The sequence below is a fragment of the Colobus angolensis genome, unplaced genomic scaffold (assembly GCF_000951035.1).
Source record: "Colobus angolensis palliatus isolate OR3802 unplaced genomic scaffold, Cang.pa_1.0 Scaffold95, whole genome shotgun sequence".
NCBI lineage: Eukaryota > Metazoa > Chordata > Mammalia > Primates > Cercopithecidae > Colobus > Colobus angolensis.
In genome coordinates this window covers 1,431,274-1,446,925 of record NW_012123487.1, presented here as the reverse complement: position 1 = coordinate 1,446,925, position 15,652 = coordinate 1,431,274, and the positions used below count along the sequence as shown (strand labels likewise).

Here is a 15,652-nt window from a genome sequence, read left to right as displayed (position 1 = left end):
TCAGCGGCCCAATAGTGTGCTGTACGTGGGGCGGGGCTCAGGTGCGGACGCCGCCGGTTGTCCTCTTCGCTGCTCCGTAGTGACGGGGATTGTTGTGCTGCAGAAATCCGGCTGCCGACTTGAGGACTTGCGTGCCGCTCAGCTCTCGGGACAGTTGGTGCGGCTTCTAAGGGCGCGGGCGAGTTTACGCGGGCCAGTCATTGCTGGTCGCATGGGTAACGAAGAAAGTTCGGCTAGGCAACCTCAGTGATTTTTAACTCTGTTGGACTCGATTTGGGAGCTGGATGCCCATTTCATTCTTTTGTGGGCCGAGCCTGGGGGTTTGAGAAACCGGACTGGGGTCAAGGTATTCATCTCACAGCTGGTAGCAGGATGAGGGACGAGAAGCCTTGCGGTGCAGGGGGAACGAAGTCAGGCAGGCAGGAGACGCAGCAGTAGGATCTCGTTTGCAGGAGCTCTGTTTGTGACACGCTTTCTACTCCAGGAGCTGCTGCTAAGTAATTTCTGCTCAGCCATGTCGCCGGCTCCAGATGCAGCCCAGGCTCCTGCGTCGATCTCCCTGTTTGACCTCAGTGCGGATGCTCCGGTCCTTCAGGGCCTGAGCCTGGTGAGCCACGCGCCTGGGGAGGCTCTGGCCCGGGCTCCGCGTACTTCCTGTTCAGGTATCCGGGAAGGTTTCATGTGAAACGTGACAGGGCTCCTTAGAACGTATTGCTCGTTCAGGGAACACATTCTTATTGGTACTCCCGAGCTTAGGAGACCAGTTGATTTCATCTTTCTGCTTGATTAAATTAACTTAATCTCTGGGTAATTTCCAGCACAGCCCTTGTTTTCAAACAAGTCTTTTTGCCATCGCATATGTCTTCTCACGTTAACACCATTCCCTTCAAAAACATTTTAAACTTTGTAGAGATAAAGTTGTCAGATATATTCCACATTTAACCGGGCCCCACTCAAATTATTCCTTTTTGCTGAATATAAAACAATGTATTATTTGTTTTGTATAGCTTTATTTTTTGAGAGTCTTGCTCTGTCGCCCAGGCTGGAGTGCAGTGGCAGGATTTCCGCCCACTGTAATCTCCGCCTCCCGGGTTCAAGTGATTCTCCTGCCTCAGCCTCCCGAGTAGCTGGGACTACAGGCCCGCACCACCACGCCCGGCTAATTATTGTATTTTTAGTAGAGACGGGGTTTCACCATGTTGGCCAGGCTAGTCTCAAACTCCTGGCCTCAAGTGATCTGCCTGCGTCAGCCTCACGCAGTGCTGAGATTACAGGCCTGAGCCACCGTGTCGGGCCTGTTTTGTGTAACTCTAGTTTGGCTAAATCTTTTCTTGCACCTCTTCTTAGACAAACTGTACACTAATTGGAAATGTAAACTTTAAAAAATAGCATTTGGGAAGTGGTTTTTGTACAGTTAAAAATAATTTTAAACTGAACCGAAATTATTTTCTTTAGGATTCGCCTAAACAATCTGTTTGGCTAATTTAAATTAGAGAAGACTCAGACTCAGACTCAGCCAGTGGGGAGGACTTGCATTCGCTGGATCTTGGGAGAGGGCTGCATTTGAGAAGTTTAACCGACCCTAAGGCTTTTACCCTCATCGGGTTCTTTTCCAGAATGCCCAGGGCCAGCTTTTGTTTACATTCATTTTACTTTTTTTTTTTTTGAGGCGGAGTCTCGCTCTGTCGCCCAGGCTGGAGTGCACTGGGGCGCGATCTCGGCTCACTGCAAGCTCTGCCTCCCGGGTTCATGCCATTCTCCTGCCTCAGCCTCCTGAGTAGCTAGGACTACAGGCGCCCGCCACCGCGCCCGGCTAATTTTTTGTGTTTTTAATAGAGACGGCGTTTCACCATGGTCTCGATCTCCTGACCTTGTGATTCGCCCGCCTCGGCCTCCCAAAGTGCTGGGATTACAGGCGTGAGCCACCGCGCCCGGCCTACTTTATTTTTTATGTATTTGTTTTTCTTGAGACAGAGTCTCACTGTCGCCCAGGCTGGAGTGCGGTGGCGCAATCTCGGCTCACTGCAAGCTCCGCCTCCCAGGTTCACGCCATTCTCCTGCCTCAGCCTCCTGAGTAGCTGGGACTGCAGGTGCCTGCCACTAAGCCTGGCTAATTTTTTGTATTTTTAGTAGAGACAGGGTTTCACCGTGTTAGCCAGGATGGTCTCGATCTCCTGACTTCGTGATCTGTCTGCCTCAGCCTCCCAAAGTGCTGGGATTACAGGCGTGAGCCACTGTGGCCAATTTTATTTCCATTCATTTTACATACATCTTTTCAGAAGCATGTTTATTGCATTAAGTGATTGCTGTACTGTTTATTTCATGACTACTAGAGTGTAAATTCCTTGAAGGCAGTATCATGCCATCTCTTGTATCCTCCTCTGCTTTGTATATCACACACTGAATATAATTCTTGTCACTGTGGATTTGGGCTCCCTTTCTATGTCTAATTCCTCTTCCCTTATTTAGGCTCAGGGGAGAGAGAAAGCCCAGAAAGAAAGCTACTCCAGGGTCCTGTGGATATTTCAGACAAGTTATTCTGTTCATCCTGTGACCAAACCTTCCAGAACCACCAAGAACAGGTAATAGGTCAGGTGCAGAACTAGATGTTAGAAGCAAAAGTGTAATGGTGGGTGCGGAGAGGTAGACATTTGATTTGTCTTCATAAAGGTCCATGCTTTGACTGAGGCAGTTGGTGTTACCTGGTCGTACTTCCTAGAATTCTATAACTGGTCTTGGCCAATACACAAGGCCAGGCTGGGGCATATTTCTACCTTTATTTCACTCTTTGTCTTTGTACTAGAGGGAACATTATAAGCTTGACTGGCATCGGTTTAACCTAAAGCAACGTCTCAAGGACAAGCCTCTCCTGTCTGCCCTGGACTTTGAAAAGCAGAGCTCCACAGGTGATGACTGGTAGGGGGACCTATGTAGGAGTAGGACATGGAGGTATAAGAAAGCACTAGTTTAGAGTTTGATCAAAGAACAAAGATGGGGTACCAAACTTGTGTATCTCATGTTGTCTGTCCTCAGGAGATCTTTCCAGCATCTCGGGATCAGAAGACTCAGACTCAGCCAGTGAGGAGGACTTGCAGACACTGGATCAGGAGAGGGCTACATTTGAGAAGTTTAGCCAACCCCAAGGCTTTTTCCCTCATCGGGTTCTTTTCCAGAATGCCCAGGGCCAGTTTCTTTATGCCTACCGCTGTGTCCTAGGCCCTCATCAGGCAAGTGACAGTACAGGTTGTATGGCTAACCCCAGCTTTTTGTACACCCAGCCTAGATTTCCCTTAGCCTAGTGCATTTCTCCCTGCTTCTTTTCCTTCCTGTTGGGTGTGGGTATCACGCTTGACAACATAGTTTTGGATTGAAACTGGCCTGAATTTTAAGTTTAAGGGAATTAAGTTTGGAAACAAACCAATTTAGGTTTGAATTGTGATTCTACCACTTCATCTTAACTACCTCTCCAAGCCTCAAATTTCCTTGTTTGTCAAATGGAAACAAGTCTCAGGGTGGTAATATTAAATGAAATAATGTTTGTGAAAATTGGCCCTTGGTTTCTTGCTCTCAGTGAATGCAACAGATATGTTTCTGATGCTTCTCTGTCATCAAGGATCCCCCAGGAGAGGCAGAACTGCTGCTACAGAACCTGCAAAGTAGAGGTCCCAGAGACTGCGTGGTGCTCATGGCTGCAGCTGGGCACTTTGCTGGTGCCATATTTCAAGGGTGAGAGGGTGCTGCATGAGGGTAAGGATGGAGTGGATCCTGTTAGCTAGGGAGCACCAGCTGGTCTCCAGTACTGAGTCTGTGCTGTCTACAGAAGAGAAGTGGTGATACACAAAACCTTTCACCGCTATACGGTGCGGGCCAAGCGGGGCACAGCCCAGGGGCTTCGGGATGCCCGGGGTGGGCCATCACGCTCTGCTGGAGCCAACCTGAGGCGCTACAATGAAGCCACACTATATAAGGTGAGTTAAGCCTTTTAGCTCTGGTGGTACGGATCCATACTCTTTGTGCATCTCAGTTCAACTCACTGTTAAGTAGGAAGGTTTTTGACTCATATCCTTCCAATTTTCATTATAGGTGGACAAAGGTAGATGAGGGATTCCCCAGGAGCCTTAGTCCTCTCATTGTTTCTCCGTGTTATCCTCTACTTTCTACTCCTTGCACTTCTGTGGGCCGTTTTTTTAGTTGGAGATTTAAAAATACCAAGTGAAGGTATGCAGGACTGAGTTACTCTCTTTTCTAGGATGTTCGTGACCTGCTGGCAGGGCCAGGCTGGGCTAAGGCGCTGGAGGAGGCTGGTACAATACTGTTGCGTGCTCCCCGCTCTGGCCGGTCTTTGTTCTTTGGAGGCAAGGGGGCACCCCTGCAAAGGGGGGATCCCCGACTTTGGGATATCCCCCTCGCCACCCGCAGACCCACCTTCCAAGAGCTACAGCGTGTGCTCCATAAGCTGACCACTTTGCATGTCTATGGTGAGCCTTTGCTCCAGATCCCAATTCCCTAGACCTTCCTGTTCTCTCCAACGTAAGCCTCCATTCTCATTGGTATATCCAGAGGACTTTGTAAGCCTTGCACTGCAGCCCGGCTACATCTGCATTGAGAGAAATCTCCACTAGCTTCTCCTCAGATAAGGTTGAGAAAGATCTTTTGTTTTATGGCAGAAGACGACCCTCGGGAAGCAGTCAGACTGCACTTACCTCAGACACACTGGAAAACAGTAAGAGAGGAGAGAAAGAAGCCTACTGAGGAAGAAATAAGAAAGATCTGCAGTGATGAAAAGGAAGCACTTGGGCAGAATGAGGAATCTCCCAAACAGGGTTTGATTACTATCTGGCCACTGTCAGATCTGAGTTTCTGTCCTAAAAATGCAGTGGCAAATTCCCTACTCTCATAACTGACCCATTTCCTTATTTAAACACACACCCACACAGTGTCTGTATCTTAGCAATTACTGAGACATGTTTAGTGACCTTTCCAAATCTATTATCTCTTTTGTTATGGATGTTTCCCCAGAGCTAAGAAAGTGTTCGCGTGGAGCAGATGCGTGAATGTGTTGCATGGATCTCACATAGTTTATCTTTGATTGGATGCTGTGGTTTGAGACTGAGGGCTGCTTCCATGTTTTCCTCTATTGTGCAGCATCCTAAGGCTGCTCACAGGGAGAGTCCAGCGACTTGTTCTTGTCTGGGCTGAGAGTCTCATTTCTGCATGTGATATAATGGACTCAACTCTTGATGTGCTACTTTATCTGGGTGACAAAAACAATTTCATTTCAGGCTTTCATTCTTATGCATCTGCTTCCACCCTCTGAGTACTCCCTAGATGGATTTCACATGTCAGGTTTTTCCCTAGGTTCAGGGTCGGAGGGAGAAGATGGCTTTCAGGTAGAGTTGGAGTTAGTGGAGTTGACTGTGGGGACTCTGGATCTTCGTGAGTCTGAAGTATTGCCCAAGCGGAGAAGGAGAAAAAGGAATAAGAAGGAGAAAAGCCAAGACCAGGAGGCTGGGGCACATCGGATTCTTCTCCAGCAGCCTCAAGAAGATGAGCCTTCCACACAGTCATCCCAGGCAGTTGTAGCCCCCTTGGGTCCTTTGCTGGATGAGGCCAAAGCCCCTGGTCAGCGAGAGCTCTGGGATGCACTGCTTGCTGCTTGCCGAGCTGGAGATTTTGGAGTGCTGAAGCTCCAGCTAACACCCAGCCCTGCAGACGCTGGAATTCTGTCTCTGCTCAGTGCCCCCTTGGGCTCTGGTGGCTTTACTCTCCTGCATGCAGCAGCTGCAGCTGGCAGAGGCTCAGTGGTTCGTCTGCTGCTGGAAGCAGGTGCCGACCCCACTGTGCAGTGAGTAAAGGTCCCTATCCTGAGTCATTTTGGGTATAGAGAGGATAATTTGGAGGTTAAAGTTAGCACTGGCTACTTGACAATATTCTCTTGATCTGGTTGGGTGATGTTAGGAAAGGTAGGAGGCAAGTTAAACCCATTTTTGGAGTTTTTGCGCCTAGGGACTCTCGGGCCCGGCCACCTTATACCGTTGCAGCTGACAAATCAACACGTAATGAGTTCCGAAGGTTCATGGAGAAGAATCCAGATGCTTATGATTACAACAAGGCTCAGGTCAGCTGGAATAGGAAGGATAAGCAGAGTGGGAAGCATCACCGTTCCTGGCTAGATCCTTTCTACTTCTGGCAGTTTTACCAAGGAGAGCTTATAGGGTCTTATATTTGAAATCCTCCAGGTGCCAGGACCATTGACACCAGAAATGGAGGCACGGCAGGCTACACGGAAAAGGGAGCAGAAGGCAGCCCGGCGGCAACGGGAGGAACAGCAGCGGAGGCAGCAGGAGCAGGAGGAGCGTGAACGAGAAGAGCAGCGGCGATTTGCCGCCCTCAGTGACCAAGAGAAGGTGAGACTGGAGGTTCTCTTGTCCATGGAAAGGCTTCCTAGAGGTCTAGCCCCTTCCCCAGCTTGCAGCTGTCACCTCTTGGTGCCCTACTCACCACTGGGGCCTTGTCCTTAACACAACTTGTCTCCCTCAGAGAGCTCTGGCTGCAGATCGCCGACTCGCTGCCCAGTTGGGAGCCCCTACCCCTCCAATCCCTGACTCTGCAATCGTCAATACTCGGTATGGGGCGGGGGATGAGGGAGTGGGTGTACTGTAATGTTGCAGGGACTATTGGGGGTGAAATGAGTGCCTGCACAGTATTCAGAAGGGTTATTGAGGAGATTTGAGATGTTCTGGCAGATGCTGCAGTGGAAACAGAAATGGCAGGAGGAGGGATGGGGAGAGCGTGGATTGGAAAGTTTCTGGGGTACCTGTCCAGCCATTTTTCTTCCTCTTGTTCAGACGCTGCTGGAGTTGTGGGGCATCCCTCCAAGGCCTCACTCCCTTTCACTACCTCGACTTCTCTTTCTGCTCCACACGTTGCCTCCAGGATCATCGCCGTCAGGCAGGGAGGCCCTCTTCCTGATCTCTTACAGCTCTACCTGGGGCCAACTCAGGGACCTGAGGGCACATTCACAACAGCCCTAGGTTTTCTCATCCCCATGAAACCAGAGGTTATTTGGAAGATAGGGGTGAAGGACACTCGGGAACCAGGGCAAAGACAGGGCCACAGAGGCATGTGGAGCTGGTACTGTCTTTGGAACTTTAATCACAATAAAGTTTGGCAAGGAATGTGTGCTTGTACTTACATTCAGAGGCATTGTGGCCTTTAATTCCTTATGGTCACTGTGGCCAGCACCAAGGGATCCTGCCCACTCCATGTCCCAGGTCCAAGGGTTACCTTTCTTTTTTTTTTTTTTTTTTTGAGATGGAGTCTCACTGTCACCCAGGCTGGAGTGCAGTGGCACAATCTCCACTCACTGCAACCTCCGCCTCCTGGGTTCAAGCAATTTTCCTGCCTCAGCCTCCCAAGTAGCTGGGATTACAAGCAGCCCACCATCACACCCGGCTAATTTTTGTATTTTTAGTGGAGACGGGGTTTCACCATGTTGGCCAGGCTGGTCTTGAACTCCTGACCTCAGGTGATCCACCCATCTCAGCCTCCCAAAGTGCTGGGATTACAGGCGTGAGCCACCACACCCGGCCTACCTTTCTTTCAGTGTCCACTTAACTCCATTGGTTCAGAGGCACTCAGTGTATCAGCTGAAAGGGAATTGGTATGTGTTCTGTGCAAAGTACTAGTGCTATTGAGGATAGGCTTATCCAAAAATTGGACTTGGGGCTGGGGAGGTACATTTTCTAGTTCCAGCAATGTGATTTTGTTGAGGGCTCCCCTAGGAAACAGCAGGAATCTTGGCACGTAGAGGGTCTGTTGTGGCCCCTGCTTTGTCCAGTACCGGCCCAAGTTAAACCCATTGATCCAGACTTGGCCCTGGGGAATAGGGAGCAGGAAAGAGGGGAAAAGAAAGGGTCAGCTCTCCAGGGGTAGAATCATACCCTTTTGGGTTTCTAATCAGAGGATACTTTCTGCTCCTCTCCTGTGATTTTTCTCTTTTACCTCCCTGCTACCCAAACCACCACCATTAGCAATACCTTGGTCCATCCAGGTAGATGTAGAAATGTGTCCCCAACTGAGCCTAAAATTGGAAATGTTTTGGAGTAGAATGTGGGGCCAGAAGGAGCTTGAGGATACGGCCATTTTGGCAACTGGAGGGGAAACCACCACTTTACAAGGTTATCAATTTTCAGAGGGAACATCATCCACTGGGTAAGGATTGTTTGCCCCAGAATTGGTGGCTCCAACAGGCCCTGTAGGGAAGGAAAATGAAAAGTCATCATTCACTAAGCTTTGAGGCCAAGCTATCCTTAATCAAGCCCTGGGATGTAACTGGGCAAAGCTAGCTCACCTTGAAGTCACTGCTGTTAGACCCAAAACTGAGCCTCCCCATATTCTCCACCAAGATATCCAGTTTGGACCCCACTTTCCCCGTCAAAAGTAGTTTGTCTCTCATATTTCGCTCCAAAACACCCTGGAACACCTGTGGATAGGAGATAGGATAGGAGCAAGGCTCAGCATTAGCTCTTAGCCACTGCATAGGAAACCACATTAGGATACTTATTTGGAGGGCAGAGAGAATGTAGCCATCTATCACCCATCTATTCTAGAACTCTATCCTTAATCAAACTCTTCCTCATCCCAGCTTATCCCTGGAACCCTCTGCAAATGAGAGCAGGCAGATGGAAAAGTGTAAATATGGGGAACTTAAGGCTAATGCTTCCTGGGGAAGAGAGGAGTTTGGGGCTTGCGGCCTGGAATTAGGTTCTCACCCCATCCACCATCACATAGGCACGGTCGTGGACTCCATTATTTGGCACCCAGAATGGTGTTGGTTCAAAAATGGTATGGGTCATATAGGTTCGGTACAACATGAAGCCACGGTCCTGGGTATGGAAGAATGAGTACTTCAGACAAACAGAAATAGGACACTGTGGCTATAGCCAAGGAACTTTTGGCTATAGCTGTTGAGGGAGGTTGTCTTCTCCACCAGATGTGGGTTAATGCCTTACCTGCTTGACAGCCTCAAAGGTCATTGGCAAGATTGAATGAATGGGCCCACCAGGGCATAACAAGTCTAGGAAAGCCAGCAAATGCCCAACCTATTATAATAAGGGAGAAGAATCAGAATATCAGGGAAGTTTCTGGATAGAGGACAAGAAAGAATAGGCTAGCTAGAAAAAATAGGTGTGGTATTAGAGAAAAGATGTGGAGGAACTTACCAGGTGCAGAGTCAAAGGTCCAAGCATCATCTTGGGGCTGGGGGGAGGTAAAGGTCCCAAAGGAACTTCCTGGAACTGAGCCCAAATTCTCTCAGGAGCCATAGGAAAACCACAGAAAATAATACCTATTCCAAGACTCTAGGGCAAAGTTCCTAACCTGGGGCCTAGGGAAGAGCTTCAGGGGTCATGGAGACTCAGTAATTTTGCACACCTGTGTGTCTTCACACATATTTCCATTTGGGTGAATGGGAAATGCCTCAGTGCGATGCTCAGAGGGCTCTGTGGCCCAGACAATAACCACCAATTTATGGGATCCCTTTACAATGTGGGCACTCCCTTCCTCCAAATTAATAAAAGCCTTTGGAGCTTAATGAAGTGGTAGGGTACCTTGCTGATGACATCTCGAAGAGCAAAAAGCTTAGGTGTGGGGTCCCCTGCTTCAGATATAGGTGCATCATAGTCATAGCTGGTAGTAATTGAAAGGAAGCGTCCCTTCTTATCGGCACCTGAAGTTGAGCCAATTTAATTCAACATGTATTTCAGATGACAGGCACTACTAAGCATGCTTCATGCAGAGAATTTTGCCATCAGAGGGGGCAGTGGTGGCCATATTCAGCTTCTAGACATCCTAATCCACCTGGCCCTTAGATTCTAATTCCTTCTTACCTCCCTGCTTCCATCCCAGGGACCATCTGGACTCACCATTCCAATATCCAAAGTTGGTACCTCCATGGAACATGTACCTGAAGTGAGAGAGGGTGGGGGAACAGGTAAAAGCTGACTCACTGAATCTTAACTTTCATCCCCAACTCCCAGCTACAGATTCATATTGCCCCCAGTGTCTTTACTTACATGTTCACACTGGCTCCCAACTTGAGCATGTTCTCTAGTCCTTTGGTTACGGCTGACACAGACCGTGTGGAGTGATTCTGGCCCCAGTAATCCAGCCAGCCTGTGTAGTACTCAGAGTTTACCTAGAGTGTGAAATGAAAGAAGCTGTGAGTGAGATGCAACTAAGCTGGACCCATTCCTATCCCTGATTCCCTGATTCCCCTCTGGCCCCTCACCAATGGCCCATGGGGTTCATACTTCCGAAGCAGGGTAAAGATTTTGGTCATGTTGTCAGCTATGAAAAGGAGGCAAAAGAAAAAGGTAAATATCGTGGAAGAGGTGTCCCTTCCCCAGACTCCACTCCCAGCCCTTGCTTGAGACCTGGGCCAAAATCTACAGTGGTATAGAGTCCCTGGAGGGAGCCACACTTGAGTCCTTCAGGCCCATCTGTGGTGAAGAGCAAGATCTTTTCTCCTAGTAGTGCACGGAAGAGTCCAGCCAAGTGCCTCATGTAACCGAAGTCACAGGCTCCGTAGCTACCGTATTCATTCTCCACCTGCCAGAGGGGAGGGAAAGTGGAACCCAGCTATGGGATTGAGGTCAAGGATCCCTTGTACCTCTTTCCCCTGCCCCAGTCACTTCCCCTTTGTACCTGAATGCTAATGATGTTGCCCCCATTGTGGTAAAGCCATGGATATATCTTGGGCAGCAAGACCTTGAACCAGGAGTCTACTGCGGCAAGGAAGTCTAAAAGAAGGAGCAGAGCTTCTGCGTTAGGGGCTACCATCACACTTGCTCACCACTAAATATGGGAAGCAATGACTCTTGTCAAGAAATTCCAAAAAAAAGAAATTCCTAACCCTAAGCACCTTGTATATTTGCCTGTCAATGAAACTTGAACATAGGAAACCTTAAAGTAGTGTCTCTTAAAAACAAATGTAGGCTGGGCATGGTTGCTCATGCCTGTAATCCCAACACTTTGGGAGACCGAGGCGGGCGGATCACGAGATCAGGAGTTCAAGACCAGCCTGGCCAACATAGTGAAACCCCGTCTCTACTAAAAATACAACAAAAAATTAGCCGGGTGTGGTGGCAGGCACCTGTAATCCCGGCTACTCTGGAGGCTGAGGCAGGAGAATCACTTGAACCCGGGAGGTGGAGGTTGCAGTGAGCGGGGATTGCACCATTGCACTCCAGCCTGGGCGACAGAGTGAGACTCTGTCTCAAAAAAAAAAAAAAAGTAAGATGCTTATGTGAATTTAATGGTATCTACACAAAAAATAAACATAAGAAAAATGTTAAATACATAGCCTAGAGCTATTATTATGTAATCAACTTATACCTGAGATTGGTACAAAGTATGGGAATTCACAGAAATGTAGAATGATGTAACTGATAATGCAGGTGATTTAAATAAGCAATTAAAACATTATTATATAGGTTGAGTACCCTTAATCTGAAATTTAAAATGCTCCAAAATTTGAAAATTTTGAGCATCAACATGATACTACAACTGGAAAATTCCACATCTGACCCTTTAACTTCTGATGGTTCAATGTGCACAAACTTTGCTTCATGCACACAATAATTTAAAATATTCTATTCCTGGCTGAGAGTGGTGGCTCACACCTGCAATCCCAGCACTCTGGGACTCTGAGGCAGGTGGATCACTTGAGCCCAGGAGTTTGAGACCAGTGGGACAACATGGTGAAACCCTGTCTCTTAAAAAAAAAAAAAAAAAAAAAGACATGGCCTGGCATGGTGGCTTATGCCTGGAATCCCAGTATTTTGGGAGGCTGAGGTGGATGGATCACCTGAGGTCAGGAGTTTGAGACCAGCCTGGCCAAAATGGCAAAATGCCATCTCTACTAAAAATACAAAAGTTGGCTGGGCATGGTGGGCATGCACCTGTAGCCCCAGCCACTCAGGAGGCTGAGACAAGAGAATTGCTTAAATCTGGGAGGCAGAGGCTGTTGTGAGATTACCTCATGCCACCGCACTCTAGCCTGGGTGACAAAGCAAGACTCCATCTCAAAAAGATAAAATAATAAAACATAAAATAAAATATTGTATTCCCTAGCAAGGAAGGAGGATAAAATACAGTGGTAAGGCTGGGCGCAGCGGCTCATGCCTGTAATCCCAGCACTTTGGGAGGCTGAGGCAGGCAGATCACAAGGTCAACAGATTGAGGCCATCCTGGCCAACATGGTGAAACCCTGTCTCTACTAAAAATACAAAAAAATTAGCTGGGCGTGGTGGCGTGTGCCTGTAATCCCAGCTACTCAGGAGGAGAATCACTTGAACCCGGGAGGCAGAGGTTGCAGTGAGCTGACACTGCACCACTGCACTCCATCCTGGGCAACAAGAGCGAAACTCCATCTCAAAACAAACAAAAATGGTGGTATATGGGGAGCCTAAAATATAGAGGGAGTGGCCAGGTGTGGTGGCTCATGCCTGTAATTCCAGCACTTTCGGAGGCCAAGGTGGGGGTGGATGACCTGAAGTCAGGAGTTTGAGACCCTCCTGGCCAACATGGCGAAAACCTGTCTCTACTAAAAACACAAAAAATTAGTCGGGCAAGGTAGTAGGTGCCTGCAATCCCAGTTACTCGGGAGGCTGAGGCAGAAGAATCACTTGAAACTGGCAGTCGGAGATTGCAGAGAGCCAGGGTCACATGACTGCACTCTGGGCAACAGAGCAAGACTCTATCTCAAAAAAAATAAAAAATTTATATATATGTGTGTGTGTGTGTGTGTATGTATATACACACATATATACATATATATGTATGTATAGAGAGAGCAAAGAGAAACCAGGAAGGCCTCCCCAAGGTGACTTCTGCAGGAAGCTTGTGATGGAGTACCACATGCAAAGGCCTCAAAGCCCAAGGCCTGGTGGGTTTGAAGAACAGCAATGAAGCCACTGTGGCTGGAGCAGAGTGAACATGGGGGAGAAGAGCAATAATGTCGAGGAGGTGACTGGGGTCAATTGCATAGGACCTACCACATTAAGGAATTTATGGTTCATATTCAGAATGAGATGAGAATCTACTGGAGAGGTTTAAGCAGAGAAATGACAAGATCTGAGATGTATCTTTAAACTTATATTTGAACAGGATCACATTGGCTGCTCTACTGAGAACAGATTGTATGGGAGAGAGGGCAAACAAGGGAAACCAGTTAGGAAGCTATAAAATACGCCAGCTGAGAGAGATGTTTTGGACCAGAGTGGAGGCAATGGGGGTGATAAAAAGCACTTAAATTTAATGTTTGTGACGATACAGCTGATAGGATTTTCTATTTTTTTGAGACAAAGTCTCTTCGATCTGTCACCCAGGGTGGAGTGTAGTTGCTCCATCTCGACTCACTGCAACCTCCGATCCCTGGGCCCAAGTGATTCTCCTGCCTCAGCCTCCCAAGTAGCTGGGATTACAGGCGCCCACCACCTCGCCCAGCCGATTTTTTGTATTTTTAGTAGAGATGGCATTTTGCCATGTTGGCCAGGTGGGTCTCAAACTCCTGACCTCAGGTCATCCACTCGCCTTGGCCTCCGAAAGTGCTGGGATTACAGGCATGAGCCACCGCCCCCAGCCATTTTTTTTTTTTTTAAATCAGTTTCTTCCACTATATTATAAGCTCTACAGCACAAGGATGGGGGTCTGTCTGGTCCCCCAGTTTCTAGCATCCTGCTGGGTATGACGGAAACACTTGGTAAATGAATGATGACCTCCAATTTGGGAATGGTGTCTTCTGCTTTTGGCACCCAAATGGCCCTTTTTACTTACTTGCCTCTGTGTTATATCTTTTGTCTCAACTCACCTGGATCTGAGGTTCTCAGATGAATTTCAGGTTTTCGAAGCAACCAGGATGGGAGACCCCCCTGAGACAAACATAAAGAGAACAAAGAAGCATGTAGGTTTTGTTTTGGGGGTGTGGTGGGGAAGGTAGGAAGGGAAGGAATTGAGTATAGTGCTGGAGATGGCCCTAGGGTGTGGGCAGATGGGAATAGTCTAGGAACTGCACAAGCATAACTGGTTCTAACCCTTCTCCAGCTAACTCACCATCTCCCACTCTGCACAGATGTAAGGTCCTGGTCTCAGTATGACCAAAAGGTTCGCTAGAGCTGCCTCATTCAGAAAGGTAATGAGGTCCCGGCTGCCATTAAAGTTATAGACCCCAGGCTGTGGCTCGTGGTAGTTCCAGGGCACATAACTGAGAAAGGAAAAGGTTAATAGGGCCCAAGGTGGAGAGACGCCAGGGAGGCCTAAGGGCTCAGGCCTTGCAGGGAATCTCCAGGAAGCAGTTGGAAGGAGGTCCTGGCCTGCTCTTTCCCATCCTTGGCCTAGGAGTCCTGGCAGTCTTCCTGTCCCGACCTCCTTTCTAAGGGGGCGGTAGAAAGAGTAGCACGGCTCTTGCGAGCACTTCTTACAACTGTATGGCGTTGAGGCCGCTCCATCGCATCTTCAAAAGCCGGTCGGCCCAAAGCACCCGCGGTACCCGAAAGTAGTGCAGGCTGCCCGATACATAGCGGAACGGGGCCCCGTCTAGGAGAAACCTGTCATGATCCCGATCCACTACGAACGACCGAGTGTCTGCCTACAAAGAGAAAGAGACGCTGCTCAGCAGAGGCCTGGGTCTAGGGTCAGCGCCTGTCAAGAGCGGAGGAGATGGAACTACCCCTGCGGGTTGTTTGGTTGTTACTTTGGACTTTCTCTCATCCGCTGGATCTGATCCCGCGTCACCGCACCCGGCCGGCTGGTTCGCCGCCTCATCTTACCTGGGGCAGCAGTAGCGTCAGGCTGAGCGGCAGCAGCAGGGAGCGAAGGCAGGACAGCTTCTTGGGAGCCATGGCGCTTACAGCGCTCCTCTAGACTGAGACGGCGGACAGACCGTCACGTGTCGGATTCCTGGGAGGGAACCTCAGCGAGCAAGGGGGCGGAGATCACCTCAAGTTGCCAGGCGGTTAGCCTGGACTTCCTCTCCAGCCTGCAGCCACCCCCTTACTCTACTAGTTTGTAAAATCCTCTACATCATGTTAAAGTGCAGTTCACGAACCAGCTTCATCACTGTCACCTGGGAGCTTGTTAGAACTGGAGAATGTGGCTGGGCGCGATGGCTCACGCCTGTAATCCCAAAACTTTGGGAGGCCGAGGCGGGTGGATCACTTGAGGTCAGGAGTTCAAGACCAGCTTGGCCAAGAGGGCAAAACCCTTTCTCTACTAAAAATACAAAACTTAGCCGGGCCTGGTGGCGCGCGCCTGTATTCCCAGCTACTCGAGGGTGGGGGTGGGGGTGGGGGCTGAGGCAGGAGAATTGCTTGAACCCGGAAGGCGGAGGTTGCAGTGAACCGAGATCCTGCCACTGCACTCCAGCATGGGCAACAGAGCGAGACTCCGTCTCAAAAAAACAAACAAACAAAAAAGAAATGCAAAACCTCAGATCCTACCTCAGACCTATAGAATCACAACTTGTATTTTAACAAGATTCCCAGGTGATCCCAGGCACCTTTGAAATTGAGAAGCATGGCTTTACTCGACTGGGGGCCCTGAAGACAGGGAGTGCCCTGTTCATCTCAAATCCTCAGCTTCTAGCACAGGG

General features: G+C 48.9%; 2 protein-coding genes across 6 annotated transcripts in view; one reads left to right on the top strand and one right to left on the bottom strand.

Annotated features, from left to right (window-relative positions):
• The first annotated feature begins 13 nt into the window (after positions 1 to 13).
• ANKZF1 (ankyrin repeat and zinc finger domain containing 1) lies at positions 14 to 7,178 on the top strand. Of its 3 annotated transcripts, none has more exons than XM_011932203.1 (14): positions 20 to 157; positions 485 to 662; positions 2,470 to 2,582; positions 2,804 to 2,906; positions 3,034 to 3,227; positions 3,614 to 3,726; positions 3,821 to 3,968; positions 4,250 to 4,478; positions 4,668 to 4,823; positions 5,359 to 5,845; positions 6,007 to 6,118; positions 6,240 to 6,407; positions 6,541 to 6,626; positions 6,849 to 7,178. In XM_011932203.1, the coding sequence occupies exons 2-14, from the start codon at positions 515 to 517 to the stop codon at positions 6,970 to 6,972; spliced, it is 2,181 nt and encodes a 726-aa protein (XP_011787593.1). In that variant the 5' UTR covers positions 20 to 157; positions 485 to 514; the 3' UTR covers positions 6,973 to 7,178. The 3 variants fall into 3 exon arrangements, with proteins under 3 accessions (XP_011787595.1, XP_011787593.1, XP_011787594.1); XM_011932204.1 differs by having other exon boundaries at positions 147 to 215; XM_011932205.1 differs by lacking the exons at positions 485 to 662; positions 2,470 to 2,582; positions 2,804 to 2,906 and having other exon boundaries at positions 14 to 157.
• GLB1L (galactosidase, beta 1-like) overlaps positions 7,128 to 15,652 on the bottom strand; it is a 9,665-nt gene continuing 1,140 nt past the window's right edge. The window contains exons 2-18 of one of the 3 annotated variants that reach the window (XM_011932208.1): positions 15,110 to 15,273; positions 14,832 to 14,961; positions 14,484 to 14,650; positions 14,116 to 14,266; positions 13,874 to 13,934; positions 10,708 to 10,802; positions 10,437 to 10,611; positions 10,292 to 10,350; positions 10,077 to 10,198; positions 9,927 to 9,967; positions 9,612 to 9,730; positions 9,225 to 9,299; positions 9,015 to 9,104; positions 8,775 to 8,888; positions 8,354 to 8,485; positions 8,040 to 8,255; positions 7,128 to 7,878 (exon numbers count right to left, since the gene is read on the bottom strand). In XM_011932208.1, coding sequence (XP_011787598.1) covers positions 7,603 to 7,878; positions 8,040 to 8,255; positions 8,354 to 8,485; positions 8,775 to 8,888; positions 9,015 to 9,104; positions 9,225 to 9,299; positions 9,612 to 9,730; positions 9,927 to 9,967; positions 10,077 to 10,198; positions 10,292 to 10,350; positions 10,437 to 10,611; positions 10,708 to 10,802; positions 13,874 to 13,934; positions 14,116 to 14,266; positions 14,484 to 14,650; positions 14,832 to 14,903 — 1,965 coding nt within the window. In that variant the 5' untranslated portion in view covers positions 14,904 to 14,961; positions 15,110 to 15,273 and the 3' untranslated portion in view covers positions 7,128 to 7,602. Of the gene's footprint in view, positions 7,879 to 8,039; positions 8,256 to 8,353; positions 8,486 to 8,774; positions 8,889 to 9,014; positions 9,105 to 9,224; positions 9,300 to 9,611; positions 9,731 to 9,926; positions 9,968 to 10,076; positions 10,199 to 10,291; positions 10,351 to 10,436; positions 10,612 to 10,707; positions 10,803 to 13,873; positions 13,935 to 14,115; positions 14,267 to 14,483; positions 14,651 to 14,831; positions 14,974 to 15,109; positions 15,274 to 15,652 lie in introns of all 3 variants that reach the window. The other 2 variants (XM_011932206.1, XM_011932207.1) reach the window with 2 other exon arrangements.

What these genes read in the sequence shown, in the direction of transcription:
- ANKZF1 (XM_011932203.1), top strand. Translation starts at nt 515, where the DNA reads ATGTCGCCGGCTCCAGATGCAGCCCAGGCTCCTGCGTCGATCTCCCTG. An exon ending in GTGTCCTAGGCCCTCATCAG is followed by an intron (nt 3,228 to 3,613) that starts GCAAGTGACAGT and finishes TCTGTCATCAAG; the next exon opens with GATCCCCCAGGAGAGGCAGA. An exon ending in TCTGCAATCGTCAATACTCG is followed by an intron (nt 6,627 to 6,848) that starts GTATGGGGCGGG and finishes CCTCTTGTTCAG; the next exon opens with ACGCTGCTGGAGTTGTGGGG.